Below are 16889 nucleotides of genomic sequence, written 5' to 3'. Positions count from 1 at the left end.
CCAGTTTTGTCAGTTTGTCTCTTCCTAGCATTAAAACGTGATCAAAAAATAAAATTGTACAAAATCTTCAATTAGGATGAGTTGAAATAAGCTCTGGATTCACTCATTTTTGTTCATTTTTATAACAGGTAAATACCTCACTTGACCTCATGCAACCCTGTTATACATGATATCAGGATCAGACTAATTCTTTTTCTAGTTTTCCATCAGTCAGTTTGTCCTCTTGGTCAGCAGTAACATCTAGCTAAACATCTAGCTTCTACTGCTGAGAAAAAGCTAACATTAGCATAGATTAGCAACCCTGTTACTGTGATTAGACTAAGGTTAGCAAACAACAGTCAATAACTTTTAGTCACTTTGTCTTATTTCTATGCCATTTTTGTGTCTTTGTGCCATTTTTGTCTTTTTATGTCATTTTGTTATTTTACTTGTTGAAATATTGGTGCTGCTATTACTATTAGCGTTGTGCTAATGGTTGTACTCTCTATTTAACTATCATTTTGTATCATTTTTGTGCTATTTAAGCATCTATTTGTGTCGTTTTTATACCACTTTCTTATTTTGAATTTTTCCCATCAGTCAGTCTGTCCTCTTGGTCACCAGTAACAGCTAGCTAAACATCTAGCTTCTACTGCTGAGAAAAAGCTAACATTTGCATAGATTAGCAACCCTGTTACTGTGATTAGAGTAGGGTTAGCAAACAACAAATAAAACATGGAATAAAAATGGTACCATTGATGTGTAAGCTGAGGCAATCACGCCTTTGATAGTTTATTACCTATTATTGATGAATATGGAGCAGAAAATTGTAATTTTGTTTACATTTTTCGATCATTTTGAAGCTCAAATATCCTCCAGTTTTGGAATGACTCGTAAAGTAAAACATTCAGACACACAGGAAGCAGACAAACACACACATAAAGACGACAGAACGTTTCCTCCATGCTGTTTAATATTTGGGGCTTCTGGTCTTTCTTTATACAGTGTGGTGGGAGATGGAGTCTAGTGATGTTTATACTGTACACACTACTATTGCCATTAAAATAGTTCATTTACACGACGTTATCTGTAGATATTACTGATGTCCTCCTATACAAGGCCTTGATGTCCCCGGTGCCGGGACGCTAAAGGACAGGACGTCCGTATACATTAATCATCGTTACATATTGGAGGGAATACAGACAATCAGACAAGGAACGAAGCAGAAAATGACGATACACATTCAAATATTGTCCAACAAAAACAAAAAAAGTCGCCTGTTTTCCACAAAACAGAAAATATTCCGCATCATATGTGTGGTCTAGAGTCAGTCACCACCACGTACTGTACAGCGACACCAGCTCACGACAGCAGGAAGTTCAGGTGCATCATGGGACGGGTGCAGGACGCTCTCCGTGGCATCGCAGGAAGTTTCACACAAGTTCTTAGTGGTGAAGGTTCAGTGGATCAAACTTTTAATGACTGCTGGGACTGAAGCGTTTAAATCCCTGTCAGAATGTTTGGACGTCGCTGATTAAAGGACGACTAAACGCTCTGAAGGGTTCATGGGTTGATTGAGTTTTAAACTCTGTTAGGTCAGAAATAAAGACAGAACATGACAGTACAGCTTCTCCAAACATTAAATAAAACACCAGAGGACATCAAACATAGTAAAAAAAAAAGCTTCTGAATAGAGTCCCATGAAGTCCCAGAAAGATCTAATTATTACTTATGTTCACAAAATCAACATTTGCTGCCATTTTGTATGAAGAAGACATTAACTCATGTTTACAAAGTCCATAAAAAACATCAAATACACGACATTCATTATTATCTTGTTGCTTGAAGACCAACAGTTGTGTGCAAATTATGTAAATTAGGGCTTTTTATGTAAAATATCCTTTACATGAGCAGACCAGGTAACTTATGGATGAATGAAAACTAATAATTATAATGTTTTCTCTTGCATGAACAAGATATTAAATGATGACTTCTGCAAACAAGATAACCTGACAACAAGATATTAACCTGTATAAATGAGATGACAACTTGTGAAAACAAGATATCTTCTGCGAACAAGACAATAACTTCTAAAAACAAGATGATAACTTGTGAGAACAAGATCATAACTCAAACAAGTTATTAACTCATAAAACCAAGATATTAACTCATAAAAACAACATATTAACTTGGAAATACAAGATAATAACTCGTAAACACAAGATATTAACTCGTAAATACAAGTTATTAACTGGCAAAAGCAAGATATTAACTCATAAAAACAGATATTAACTTGTAAATACAGTTATTAACTCGCAAAAACAAGGTACTAACTCGTAAAAACAAGATATTAACTCATAAATACAAGATATTAACTTGTTACAACAGGAAAATAACTTTTACAAACAAGATAACAGCTTGTAAAAAGAAAATAACTTGTATGTACAAGATAATAACTTGCACAAACAAGATATTGACTCGTAAAAACAAGATATTAACTCTTAAATACAACATAATAACTCGTTAAAACAATATAACTTGTGGTAACAAAAAACAACAACTTTCCATATATTCATCACTGTGTTCAACTCGTTTATGCACAATACGGGAAAAAAAAAACATGTTTTGGGACGTCAGAGGCTTCATGATTCAATATTTCAGGAATCAGGAAACAATTTTACAGCCAGAGCCTCGACAAAAAGTACATTTATCAGCACATCTCAACATGATGCTGCTAGCTGGAGTGCATAGAGGTAAAATAAGATGACGCTGCAGGAACAACCAGCCTGAACCTGAACCTGAACTTGAACCTTCCTTTTGTCATCCTGTTTTTATTTCGACACGCTGCCTTCTGACTGTAAACTCACAGAACAGTCCAGACAAACAGCAGGAGTCATTCAGAGGCAGAGGCTGCCTCCCACATTCTCACAGGATCACAGTTTATGGCTTCTAGTAAAACAGGAAACATTTCAGCCTCCAAACCCACAAAGTTCCACACAGTCAGGAGATGGACACACAACCGATGCTGAGGGAAGGTGAAGGACGGTCCGTCTCTGATTCAATCTCTTCATGGCTCTCAGTAGCAGACAGCCATTACCATGAGTGTCAATGAGAAATGACAACTAGCCAACCCGACCATGTAGCATGAACCCCACCTCCACCTCCACCAGCAGCACATCACATGTTCGTTACTTTGGAGGGTCCGTGTGGTCAAATGTAAAGAAATCTCACTCAGGATGAAAGGATACAGCTTTACAGTGATGTGTATCTTCGTGGTATTTTTAAGGATAAAATGCTAAAATGTCATCATATCAGCAACAGAACAATCAGGCAGAACTCAGTGGACGCTTTGGAAACGTTTACAATCTGAACTTCAAGTCATTACTCAAAATTCATAAAGTGAACAATAGTGCAAAAAAGTTCAACCAAAGAATAAAAAATAAATAAATCCTGTATTTAGTCATCAACTGATAACTCAACAAGTCAGATGGTGTCAGAATAATTTTGCTGGTTTGTGTTGGAGTGTTTCTCAGAAACATGAAGATTTTATAGTTGATTTATGGATAGATTGTTTGACTTCAGGCCTCTGAGTACAGCAGTGAAAAAACTACACATCCTGTATTGTGGTGTTTGTGTGGTTGTTTTGTGTGTCTTTGTGGTTGTTTTGAGTCTCTGTTGGGTTATTTTATCATTCTTTGTAGTTACTTCGCATCTCTGTGATTTTTGCGTACGTAGTTGTTTCGTGTGTCTATGTGGTTGTTTTTATCTTTTTGTAAATGTGTTGTGTCTCTTTGTAATTGTTTTGTGTCTTTTGTGGTTGATTTGAGTCTCTTTGTGGTTGTTTTGAGTGTCTGTTGGGGTATTTTATCATTCGTCGGAGTTGCTTTGCATCTCTGCAGTTGTTGTATCTCGTTGTACTTGTTTTGTGTCTGTGGTTGTTTTGACCCTGTGATTGCTTTGTGTCTTTGTGGTTGATTTGTGTTTCTTTGTGGTTGTTTTATGTTTCTTTGTAGTTGTTTTGGGTCTCTTTGTCGTTTTTTTGTGTTTCTTTCTGGTTGTTTTTTGTTTCTTTGTAGTTGTTTTGTGTCTCTGTAGTTGTTTTGAGTCTGTGTTGGGTTATTTTGTCATTCTTCATAGTTGCTTTGCATCTCTGTGATTTTTGCATCTCTTTGAAGTTGTTTTGTGGGTCTTTGTAGTTGTTTCGTGTCTCTTTGTGGTTGTTTTATATCTCTTTGTGGTTGTGTTGAGCCTCTTTTGGGTTATTGTATCATTCTTCGTAGTTGCTTTGTGTCTCCGTAGTTTCTTTGGGTCTACTATGGGGTTTTTTTTTGTTTCTTTGTAGTTTCTTTGCATCCCTTTGGAGTTGTTCTGAATCTCTTTTGCAGTCCTGTTGTCTTTGAATTTTGTTGCTTCTCTCACTAGCTGTTTTTTTTTCTGTATTTTTGTAGTTGCTTTGTGTCTTTGTATTTGTTTTACATCTCTTTGGAGTTGTTTTGTTTTGCTCTAACCATTTGCATTTCGGTGTAGTTGTTCTGTCTCTTTGTAGTTGTTTTGCTTCTGATTGTAGTTGTTTTGTGTGTCTTTGTAGTTGTTATACATCTCTTTCTAGTCTTTCAGATCTTTTTCTGGTGGACTTCGTTACTGTTAACAGTCTCTCTGATCCTGAACCCAGCAGACCTGTTCAGTCCTTCCATGACTTGGTTAGTTGTTCTTATCAAACATCCAGCTTAATGTCTACACAAAATCAGCACAAAGAAGAAATACCACTTTCATCAAAGTCCTCTCATAAAAGCACAAATCCACACAAAGAAAGTACCCTGATTCTAAATGCGATTACAACCCAGACACCTTATCAATGTACATTTGGAGTGCCGGCTATCACGTCACACTCCGTGTCTAGAAATGCTTTGCAGAATGATTCATTAAACAAATAAAGTTGATTTATTTGCAGTGACTGACTAAACTCTTGTACGGTGGACTTGAAATACACAGGACCAGATAAAAACTACACCACGAGAGCGTTTAGCAGAAATATACAGCACGGATCACAGACTGAGCACAACTCACGTCATTCAGATCTACATCGAGGTGTCAAACTGAGCCAGTGAGTATCTACAAACAAAGAGTTAGATCGTGATTTCGATGACGCTTTATATAAGTGTTACGTGAAATGGAGGAAACCCAATTTAAATCTGTTGTTTTACTGATTCAATAATTGATGAATTTGCTTCCAATGTTATCTTTAAGGTTCAAGAACCAACCATATGACTGAGAATAGAAAATACTCCACCCTAAAATATAATCTGCATGTTGTTCTCCTCAACAACTACAAACCCAACAACAAGACTGTGATGAAATTAACATCCCATGTTGTCATTTTTACACTCTAGTTTCAGCTGTTGCTTTTTTTTTTTTACCTTTGGACTGAGCCAGACAAGCTCTTAAAGATCCCATATAGTGAAAATCAGTTCTTCACGTCCATTGGCTTCTCTCCTGCTCTCTGTGCTGAGCAGAAAATAGTAAAAGAGAGGATTTATATTTCAAAAATTTTGAAGTCCAAATGTCCTCCAATTCTGGAATGACCCGTAAAGACATGCAAACGTTGCCCACATTTCTTTCAGAAGAAAACATGTGGACTGTAACTGCACAGGGACTGAAATAGAATTAAAGGAAACATGAGAACGTTTCACTGCAGTCATAAAATATGTTAGCCTAGCCGCGCTAGATAACCCAACGAATTTAATTCTCTGCCAGGGTGGGTCTAGTTTCCCTCCATAAGGCTCGAGGCTGGATGCTCCTAAAACTAAAATCAGAGAGTTTCTTTCAAAAGTGAACAAAGCAGAAACAGACGTTATTAGCCAGGTATCCGTGCAAATAGAGCAAAACCTTTCACTAAATCCTGAGAAAATTTTCTGAGGAACACATAAATGAATATCTATTTTCATCCAATGCTGTTGTGTAAATATCAAGAGCTGACTCATTGAGATGAAGTCAGCTTCCATGAAGCACATGCAGAAGAAAAGAGTGTAATTAGAAGACTAAGTTAAAGGAGCCTGTTTGAACTTTTGGCATCTAGCAAATAAAGGAGGGCTTCAGAAGCAGAGTGTACGAACCCACAAAAAATCTGAACTGAGTTTCACATTTTTTCTGTAATATTTTATGGTCTAGATTTTCGTGGCAACGTGGTCTAACCCACAACCCAAATATAGCGCTACTGGGAATGTTAGACAATTATACAGGAAGTGGTTTAGACCATTCTTCTTCCAAACCCTTCAAAGATTTATTTGAATTTTTATTGTTTCCATTGTCAGGTTTTGCATCTAGTTTATCCATTGGGAAAAATAAATTTCTAAGCAAATCAAGTGATTGTCAGATCCACAATATAGATCTCTATCCAAGAGCACGAACTGTGATTGAAGTAACTCTGTTTTTATCCTTTGTGACCTGAAAAGTTCAGTTTTATTTCTAGCCCAGAACACTGTCAGTGAAGACCAGTTTATGACTGTCCCGACAAAAGAGTAAATAACCAACACCATGACTCTTTTCTAAAATCATCTACAAAGTCACAAATCTTTTAGCTTAACCAGATTTCTGGACAGATATCCTGTAAATTTGGATCATTTTAGATGGATCAGGCCATTTTAGACATATTTTCAGTCATTCTGGATCATTTCTAATCATTTGAGAGAAATTCTGACTGATTTTGGATTTTTTTTTCAGTCATTTTAGACTCATTCTGAACAAATTTTCATTGTTTCAGATCATTTCACGAAAATTTTCTGTAATTCTGGATCATTTTCAAGTTATTTTTGACACATTTTTAATTATTTTTGAAACATCTTGGACAATAAGGGTTTGGAAGCAGAGTGGTCTGACCCACTTGGTGTAGTTTTTGAGTTTTATGTTTTCAAGAATGGTCCAACATTCACTGTAACACTATATTTGGGTTGTGGGTTAGACCACTTCATCACTAACATCTAGACCATAGCATATTACAGAAATTACATAAGACTCAGTTCAGATTTTGTGTGGGTTAGACCACTCTGCTTCTAACACCCTCTCATGCAATTTTGGAGTTTTCAGCTATTTAAAAAAATGTTTTCAGTTCATTCTGAACAGATTTAAGTAATTTTGGTCAATTTTTCAAGTAATTTTGTTTATTTTGAAATCATTTTGACAAGATTTTTGTCATTTCTGACATCCATCCATCCATCCATTCTCTATGCACCGCTTTATCCTCATTAGGGTTGCAGGGGGTGCTGGAGCCTATCCCAGCTGACTAGGGCGAAGGCAGGGGACACCCTGGACAGGTCACCAGTCTGTCACAGGGCTACATATACAGACAAACAATCACACTCACATTCACACCTACGGGCAATTTAGAGTAACCAATTAACCTCAGCATGTTTTTGGACTGTGGGAGGAAGCCGGAGCGCCCGGAGAAAACCCACGCATGCACAGCGAGAACATGCAAACTCCATGCAGAAAGATCCCTGGTCCACCCCCGGGTTTGAACCAGGGATCTTCTTGCTGCAAAGCAAAAGTGTTAACCACTTACATCACTGTGTAGCCCCTCATTTCTGACAAGTTTGGGTAATTCTGGAGAAATGTTCGGCAATATTGGATAATTTTCAAGTCATTTTAGACAAATTTTGAGTCATTTTGGATGTTTTTTTAAAAGTATCTTAGACATATTTGTGTCATTCTGCAAATTTACAGTCATTCTGGATCCTGCAGAAATTTGCATGGATTCTAAAATCAGTCACAGGTGAACAATTCAAGGTCAAACTCTTGCTTATTCTGAACCTGGCATTAAAGAGAACTAACAAAAAGGAGTAACAGTAGATTGAAAAACCTGGCTGGGTTTGCTGTGTTCCTACCCTCAGAACAAACCTGAGTTCTGTCTGTATGTTGTTCTTTTCTAACAGCAGACAACTTTAATGAAAACTCTAAGCGGTTATTGGAAACATGCAATTTCTAAATTAGAGTGGATTTTCTCTCAGTCATTGGCCAATGAACAGAGTGTAGCTTCTTGTAAATTAGCTATACACGTACACACTTTTATACATATGCAGTAAACAACAGAAGTGAGTACATCTCAGTGCAACATCGCTTAAATGTCCAGTGATTCACGACTGAATCACCTCTCAAAACCTGCATTAATTCTAGCAAATGACGCACAAGCTCGAAAAAATGTGATCACTGAAACTAAACTGAGTCCACATGTGACTTCCAATCAGTTTAACTGCATAAACATGTTAGAAAATCTATGTGCATGTCTGCATCATGGCTCCACGAAAAAAAAAACGTTACCAGAAAAATGTAAAAATCTGTGAGACGTAAAAAACATGGAAAATGATACAAAAAGATCGGTGCATGACTCAAAATCACTGAAAATGCAGCTGCAGTAGTCATCAGGAGGTATAGAAGAAGCTGTAGTTCCACTAATCAGAGTCATGGCCACAAAACTACAACATAAAACTTACTAAACTGCATGAAAGGAAACTTGATGAATATTATGAAGATATTCTTTGGTCAGATGAGACAGAAATAAATCTGTCCAGCAATGGTGTGAATCTGGGCACAGTGAATGCATAGACCTGACAGTGAAGCACACTGTTCCACTTTAAAATAATGCAGTTATTGAGAGATGATACACATTATGAACATTTGACGTTAAAGCTATGTTGCGCTGTACTCACTATACTGTATTTAATGTACACACTCACCACCTCATCAACAACTGAACGTGTCAGAATTGAGAATAGGCTGATATATAATCAAATCTTTCACATTCTCCCTGCATTTAAGAACAAAAAACAATCGGTGTTAAACATCCAAGCATAGATCATTCATTTCAATCAGCTCATCCAGTTTTGTACAAGTCAGTCGCATTGACAGACATTTAGGTAGCAACAGCAAGGACCACTGGGTGAGACAATGAGGAGCAGGACCAAACAGATTAGTTAACCGGTCAGAGATCTCAGTCCTACATGTACATTTCCCGATCTTTATAATCCTCTCAGCTGCTAACCTTGATAAGAAGTGCAGGACAGGAGGCTGTTTCTCTTCTTCTACTCACACTGTAGGTATCTTCCAACAACCCACAGAGGTGAGGTTTGGTTAAGGGCTGTCGAGGTTGCTGATCAGATCCTCCTCTTATATCTGAGAACCCCCGAGATCTCCCCCGCCTGCGGGGTAATGCCTCAACCCTCCTCCCCTGCGAAGTGAGTGCAGCGCCACAGTGCAGCAGCCTCTCAGCAGTGACCCTATGTGGTACATGGGCTGACCGTGGCGGACTGGACCACGACAAAGCCACGCCACCGTTGGCACCACCGGGATGGCCACCGCTAGCAGATCCACTAGGAAGTGACGACTCCAGTAGCTTTTCTGAATTGTCCCAGAATCTCCATCCTTTGCTGCAGAGCCCCCCGATGCTCCTTGTTCTTTTGGTTCGTCCTCATCATCATCCTCGTCGTGCACCTCCACCACTGTGACGCCAGCTATCTCCTCACTGGAAGCAGATCTCCTTGGTTGAGATGTATGAGGTTGTTCTACGCCTGGAGATAATCCCGGGCTGCTTGGACTCGGCTCCACTGTCTCTGTCTGGGTTGAGCCTGCCGATAGAGAAACTTCTTGCTGCCTGTCCTCAACTTTAAGGTTTGCAAGTGTTGTTCCACTCTGCATGCCTTCTCCACAGCATCCTGCGAACCTAAGCTCAACCTGTGTTCCTGCCGTTATCTCTGCTAAATTGCACAGATTTCCTTGTGCTGCCTCCCCAGCACCCTGACCTTCCACCTCCTTCCCCTCCACTGAGCCCACCTGTGTCTGCTGCACTTCTTCTACCAGTCTGACCATAGGGGCTTCCACCTTGTCCTCTGTTGCAGAAGCTTCCTTCTCTCTCTTCTCCTTCTCCTGTTTTTCCTCTTCCTCATCTTCCTCCTTCCTGCCACGCAAAGGACTCTCCATAGAACAGGCCACAGTGGCGGATCGTGGTAAAGGAGGGACCGGCGGCATTTTCGAGACCGGGATTGGCTCTGTGGCCGTACTCATGACGGTCGCTGTGGTTACTGAAGTTGTGGTGGTAATGGAGTCGAGCTCCTCGTCCCCCTCGTCAGACATCCAGGTGGAGGTGGGGCTGCAGGCCTGGGACCGGAAGGTGCGCTGCTCTGCAATGGTGTCCAGATCAGAGGGGTAACCTGCTGTGGCGGGGATGGGGCAGCTCTCCGTCTGAATGCCCATCTCCCTCAAGGGATGCAGGTACAGGTGGTGGTGAGACAGGCAAGGGTGGCTCATGCAGCTCACGCCTCCCAGACCACAACGAAAAGGCGACAGACGCTCGCCTGTGCACAGCTTCTCATAGGTGGAGGAGTGCGGCATAGTGTGGGGCACAGCGTGGGACAAATTGTGAGGGAAGGAATGAGGCAAGGTGTGGGAGTAGGTGTGAGGCAGAGAGTTAGGCAAAGAGTGGGGCAGAGAGTTGGGTAGAGAGTGAGGCAGAGAGTTAGGCAGAGAGTGAGGCAAAGAGTTGGGTAGAGAGTGAGGCAAAGAGTTGGGTAGAGAGTGAGGCAAAGAGTGGGAGAAGGTCTGCGAGTAGGAGTTAAGTAAAGATGCCGTTTCCTCGGACAGAAAGGCGGCTTCCAGCAGCAGGTCGGCCCGGCTGGGAACGCTGCTCTCCCCACAGCACACAAAGCCGCTGTCCTGGGTGCCGTCACCTGAAAGACAAGGAAAATCCGACCCGTTGCCGTTGCGATCCGCCAGGGCCTGATCACTCAACTTGGTGTAGGTGGAGCTCCGAGTCAGAGAACGTGCTGGAGAACCATCACAAGAGCAAGACCCCCTACCTCCTACTGACAGTTTGGGTACTCCCCCAGGACTTTCCCCAGAGACAGATGCTGGTGCTGAACCCCCTACACGGGTGCGACAGCCCGGTATGGCTTCCCCCTCCTTGGCTAATCCGGCCTGGGCCAACTCCATGCTGAGCAAAAGGTTTTCAAGCTTGTGGTTCTGAATGTTGATGTCCTGGAAGTACTTCTGGACCCCTGCGTCCCCGCTGAGTCCCCCGGCATCGCTGAGCCTGGCACGAACAGTTTCCACGGCCTGTTTGAGCTGCTGGATTTCCTGACGCGCCTCCTTCAGGGCCAGCTGAGCCTCCACACGGTGACACTCCTCCTCGACCCAGTCCTCCTGCATCCGGTACAACCGACCTCTCAGCTCGTCTATCTCTGTGTCCCTAAGAGGAAATTGAATAAAGGATTAGAATCTGGAGGGAGTACCGAACATGAACAAGTCAAACAAAAAAAGCATTGACTTTCTGGACAAGTTTTCTTCTGTCTCAGCATCTCACCGGTCCTGCAGTGTATTGATGGTTTCCTTTAGCCTGGCCCGCAAGTGTCGGATGCACACCTCCTTCTGTTGCAGGGGTGTGAGGTACTGTTCTGGTGGAGGCGGGCGAATCCCATGGTTGTCTGTACATGACGTGTACTTCTGGTGACGTCTGGAACACAAAGGATACCACAAAATGAAAAGAAACAGAACGAGGTAGTGGTGGTGTCTGAGTGGTTGGGTTTCTGGCATCTTTTGTAAGAACAAAATCTCAATTCTGAAAACTGTCAAGTACCAAAAAATTGGCTCAAACACCTTGTCAGGTTTGAAATGTTAGTTTTCCATTTGTTGATCAGATAGTTCTTCATTTACTAACCTAATCTGTGGTTGTGTTTAGACTAGGGCTGGTACAAATAGCAATTTCTGGGCTCTGGATATTCGGTTCCAACTAATGACGAATATGCCCAAATATTCGGTTCGTCTTCAAAATGCACTTCACCTAGCAGTCGATGAGCGAATTCTCGGATATTCGGGTTCAGCCCTAGTATAGACCGTATTAGATATTTCTAAACATCTGGTTTCTTGTAGGGCTGCACAGTGGATTGGTGGGTAGCACTTTCGCCTTGCAGTTAGAAGATCCTCGGTTCATGTTCCCGTCTTCCTGGGATCTTTCTGCATGGAGTTTGCATGTTCTCCCTGTGCATGCAGGGGTTTTCTCCGGGTTCTCTGGCTTCCTCCCACAGTCCAAAAACATCTTAAGTTTATTTGGTAACTCTGACTTGTTCAAAGGTGTGAATGTGAGTGTGATTGTCTGTCTTTATATGTAGCCCTGTGATAGACTCGTGACCTGTCCAGGTGTCCCCTGCCTTCACCCTAAGTTAACTGGGATAGACTGCAGCCCACTGCAACTCAAATGAGGATTAAACAGTACATGGATAATGGATGGATGGATGGTTTCTTGCAATATATCATGAAAAATTTGCACTGGATCTACTTTTAAACCTGCTGTAACAGATTTCCTCAACCACCACGCCATTAGCTTGACATTGTCTTCAAGGCCATCATGCTAACTAACAGTAGCTTGTTGACATCCAGTGAACAACATCTGCATTCTTTTAGAGTTGTGTTCTTCTTCAAAAGTGTGGCTGATGTTCACTCTCTAACAGGGTTACAATCTTCACAAACTCCTGATGGAAATCTTTGGTAGCTAAATGTGCCTGAATGCTAATTGCTAACATTGTCTGAAAGAATTTGGCAACATAAGTTGGCTAAGTATAAGAATACTAACTTTAGTTTCACTTGAAAAGTTTTCTTTCACACATTTTAAAGTGTGTTCTCGCTGTGGATCGTTAAGCAGCAACACAATATAGCAGTGTAAGGGATGGATATGACAGATGATAAGTGCTACATGTTTGTGATCATTTATGCCATTTACTATTATTGCTGAAGTAATGTTCACGATTAGTGGATGAAGATACATTGAGTTACGAATCTTGACTCATGATGTTGGAATATATAGAGTTAGCCTGAGTTCCTGAATTGGAATTTCAAGTATGAAAGAAACATCTCGCCTGCCTCTTATGCTGAAACGTCGCTACTAGTCTTGTCTATAGCATCTTTCTGCACAGGTCTTCACCACCTTCAACCTGTTTTTATGCAGTTCATGACTGTCATAGATCCTCTTTAGCCTAGTTAGCCGAATGGCAGATAAGAAGGTAGATGGCAGTCATAACACTCTGTTGATTTTACATATGGATCTCAAGTAACTGTGAAGTTTGACACATACTACATAAAGCAGAAATTTTCCAGCTTTCTCACTCATCTGTAAACTACGATAATGATTGTTCTGCTGGGTTGTATGAGCTGTGTGATAACTCTCTGTGGGTATGTGGTACGTCCTCTGCTAGTCATGTGGTTGGTAATGGACTTTCTACAACCTCTGTGTGTTGGGATGGCTTGTTGAGACTAGATTGTTTACAGCTGTCTGAAGACCGAGCTCCAGATCCCACCTGGTAGTCATCAGGAGCGATTGGCCTGAAGCTCCAGACCTGGGCTGAATCCCAAACCGCCCCCTACACACTCCCCCTCCACTACCGAGTGTCACTCCAAAAGAAGTCACACTAGCAGCTGTGGAGGGCACTTCGATTGAGGGGGGAGGGTATAAATATGATCATCAGGAATGGGATGCCCTGTCGCCTCACCAGAAAACGGAAGACGTCATCGCCATGGTAACACAAAGACGCCTACTGTCATGGTTGTAGCGCTGTGGCACAGGTTGCAACTAACAAGGATCGCTGCTGCTTCCAGAAGACGAAAGCGTCCCACTTTTTTTCACTCACATGTTTTCCAATCCTATTATCTGGCATTTCAAATCCAACAAATGAATAAATGGATTCTGTCAGTTGTGTTCAAATTTTAAGGTGTCAGGGGGTGCACAATTAAATCAAACATCAGCAGAGAAAAAGATTTGTTTCTTTTGATTTATCCTTTTACACCACTCTTTTTGTGATGTTCTGTCAGTGTGAAAAAGGCGTGGGAGAAATAATGGACGCATGCGGAACTCACATCAATATGTTGTTTCCTCCTCCATTTCGACGTTGCACTTCCTGAAAAAGTTGTCCAGAGTGAGCATCGATGCAGACTCGCTATTTAAGGGCTGAACAGTCCACTCCCCATCCGCACTACGCGGTTTGGGATGGCCCTTAATATGGAGGACCCTCCGCGGGAACGCGCAAACGGAGGGGTAGTGAGTAGGGATAGTGTGTAGGGGGCGGTTTGGGATTCAGCCCTGCTCTCCGTCCTGACTGGCCACACCTCCTGACCTGTCGGATTGGCCCACCACCAAAACTCCTTCTCCCACAAGATCCCAACCATCACCACACCTGTGAAATAAATCTTCAACCAAACTTGGGGTGGCTGGGATTTAGTGTGACCAGTTCACCCTGATAACTCTTGAGTTGTTGTGTTTTGTGGTCCATAGCTTCTGTATCCACTATCCAGAACCTAGCTTCTGTTAGCAGTTGCTATTTTGTTGAGGAGATACCAGTCTTGGTGAAGACTGTGGCTCCTGTTAGCAATCTGTTAATTTGGTGAGAAGCTATTTGGGACATGAGTCTTCGTGTGTTGTGTCTTGTTAAGAAAGGTGTGTTTTGAGGCACCAGTTTTATTTAATTATGCGCACTTCGCACTCATTTGTATTAGTTTCTGTTGTTTGTGGTGGGTGTTGCTATTGTTTAGGTTTGGCTAAAGAGTTAAAAAGTTTTTGTTTAGCTAGTTTATGAACTGTTAGTCTTTGTTTGGTTTTATTTGGTTCTTTGACTTAGTGACATCCACCAGCCCTGTTTTCCTTTGTTTGACCACTTTTGTGTTACCTCTGTCACTGAGCAATAAATTGCTTCACCTGGTTGTTTTTGTTACACCCAGCTCACCGCAGTGGTTGGGTCGTAACAGTATGCAACACTTTTCACTTTCTTCATTCTAAATACAGAAATAGGAATAGAAAGGAAAGATTGAAAATGAACCTTGAATCATTTTGCTTGGGTGACATCATAACTAAAAAACAAATAACATTAAAACTGGACCTTTTATTATCTCTTCTTCTGTGATCAACTTCAACATAATCATGATTAAATTTGGTTATTTAGATATTAACACAGCCACAGTCACTGAGTTAACAAGCCATGCAAAGCATAATTGTTCATTTGTTTTGTTTTGAGATGAGTGCAGTCAATCCCTCTGAGGACACTCAGCTAGAGAAGCACTTCCTCTCCATTTCACAACAGGCCGTGCCGTTTCCGATGTCTCACCCTTTGGTGGGGCTGCAGTCGCTGCCTTTACAAGAGCCTGAGTTGCTGCTGCTGCTGAGGGAGGCGTTGCCATAGGGATCTCTATTGCTGGGCGTGGCCGGAGTCCGCCTGGTCCAAAGCAAGGAGAGACGTGTTAGTCTGTTCCTGGTAACGCCATGAAAACACACTCCAGACACTGAGGGAGTTACTGAGCAACAACGTCACGAAACTACTGATCAAAAGGGACAAGAATGCAGCAGACGTTCCAGATCCAGATCCACAAATGTACCGATACAACACAGATATGCACAGACTGAGAAACAACCAGTCTTATTATAGTGATGCCTTTTCAATAAATAACATCAAAACCTGACTAAAAATCATAACAAACTAGACACTCAGTGACATAAAAGTAGACGGCATTCCTCAAAAGAAATAAAGTATGAAACACTTCACCAGACTAAAAGAAAAGAGACCAAACACAGAAAAGAGGGAGTGAGTAAACAGGTCAGACTGGGAAAGATGGTGTGGAAACGAGATGTTTTCCACAACGAGACGTCATGAAACATTCACAGAAGTGCACAACGCTCGTCATTCCCATGCTTTAGAGGGTCAACAGGAGGCGGACTCAGGACAGACCGGGAACGAGGGGTGGAGGGAGAGTTTGTTGAGCGGCTGTGTCGGTCCGGAGACTTGGTGGAAGTGTATCCTTTAGTCGGAGACTTGGTCGATGTGTAACCTTTAGTCGGGCGCATTGAGACCATATAGCCTGTCTCCATGGGAACGTAGTCTAGCTCAATGAACCTGCAGTAGTCAAACCTGATCAGGCAGAGACAAGAGGGTGTTAAATTACAGAGGACAGCACAGTGGACCAACCCTCAACTACACAACCTGCATGCTGTGAACTATAACTCTGACATTAAGCTGCAGTCTGTTACGATATTAACGATATTGTTGACCATTTATGCCAATATTAATGGAAAATACATCAAATCTTCTATACTACTCTCCTGGCGGGAGGTGATTTGCTTAGCTTAGCATAAATGCTGAAAGCAAATGGAAACAGCCAATCTGCCTGACTTTGTGCTGGCATTTCCTGGACAACAGTCTTTCTCAGGTCTATTTAGTGTCAGAATCGCAGCAGATTTTGTCAGCTGTGACATGATAAATTGTGATGCAATACCACCACAGAGCTTTCTTTCCAAGTCCTGCCAGGTAAGCTGTATGTTTTCTTCTTCTGTTACAAAAATAACTACAATTTTGTCCTCAGTCCATCATTTAGAAACCATCATCCTGCACTATAGTTGGCCATTTATGTCAATAATAATGGAAAATATTGTACTCCTCTCCTGGCGGGAGGTGATTAGCTTAGCTTAGCATAAAGACTGAAAGCAAATGGAAACAGCTAGCCTGACTTTGGACTGGCTTTTCCAGGACAATACCACTATTTTATGAACTGAACTCTGATTTGATGTAAGAATTTTAGCTAAAAAGTTATTTTGAATAATTATGGATATCGTCACAGACAGTGAAAAGCAAGAATTTGACCTCTTTATGAAGAAAATAAATTCAAATCTGCATCAAAAAAGGGACTTTTTCAAATGAAAATGTTCTGCTACCTTATTTTTCTCGTGGATTTCATGGGATTTCTTCATTCTACAGCTCTATAGCCAATACACATTAGAAGATTTAGTTTTTGAGTGAGCCAGTCTCGGTATCTGCTCGTGATTCACTCTTTATGCTAAGCTAAGCTATGAGATGACAGTACAGTGGACCAATCCTGAACGATGCAACCTGCAT

The 16889-nt window shown here is 41.4% G+C and overlaps 1 protein-coding gene across 4 annotated transcripts in view; it reads right to left on the bottom strand.

Moving 5' to 3' along the window:
• Positions 1 to 929: 929 nt before the first annotated feature.
• snphb (syntaphilin b) overlaps positions 930 to 16889 on the bottom strand; it is a 42027-nt gene continuing 26067 nt past the window's right edge. For 3 of the 4 annotated variants that reach the window (XM_051948963.1, XM_022220590.2, XM_051948964.1), the window contains 4 exons: positions 15729 to 15908; positions 15111 to 15218; positions 11327 to 11476; positions 930 to 11212 (listed from right to left, as the gene is read on the bottom strand). In XM_051948963.1, the coding sequence (XP_051804923.1) occupies positions 9139 to 11212; positions 11327 to 11476; positions 15111 to 15218; positions 15729 to 15908 (2512 nt within the window). In that variant the 3' untranslated portion in view covers positions 930 to 9138. The remainder of the gene's footprint in view (positions 11213 to 11326; positions 11477 to 15110; positions 15219 to 15728; positions 15909 to 16889) is intronic. The other variant, XM_051948965.1, reaches the window with a different exon arrangement.

The sequence above is a fragment of the Acanthochromis polyacanthus genome, chromosome 6, assembly GCF_021347895.1.
Source record: "Acanthochromis polyacanthus isolate Apoly-LR-REF ecotype Palm Island chromosome 6, KAUST_Apoly_ChrSc, whole genome shotgun sequence".
Lineage (NCBI taxonomy): Eukaryota > Metazoa > Chordata > Actinopteri > Pomacentridae > Acanthochromis > Acanthochromis polyacanthus.
Note: the sequence above shows the minus strand (reverse complement) of the source record. Positions and strands in the feature narration are given on the sequence as shown.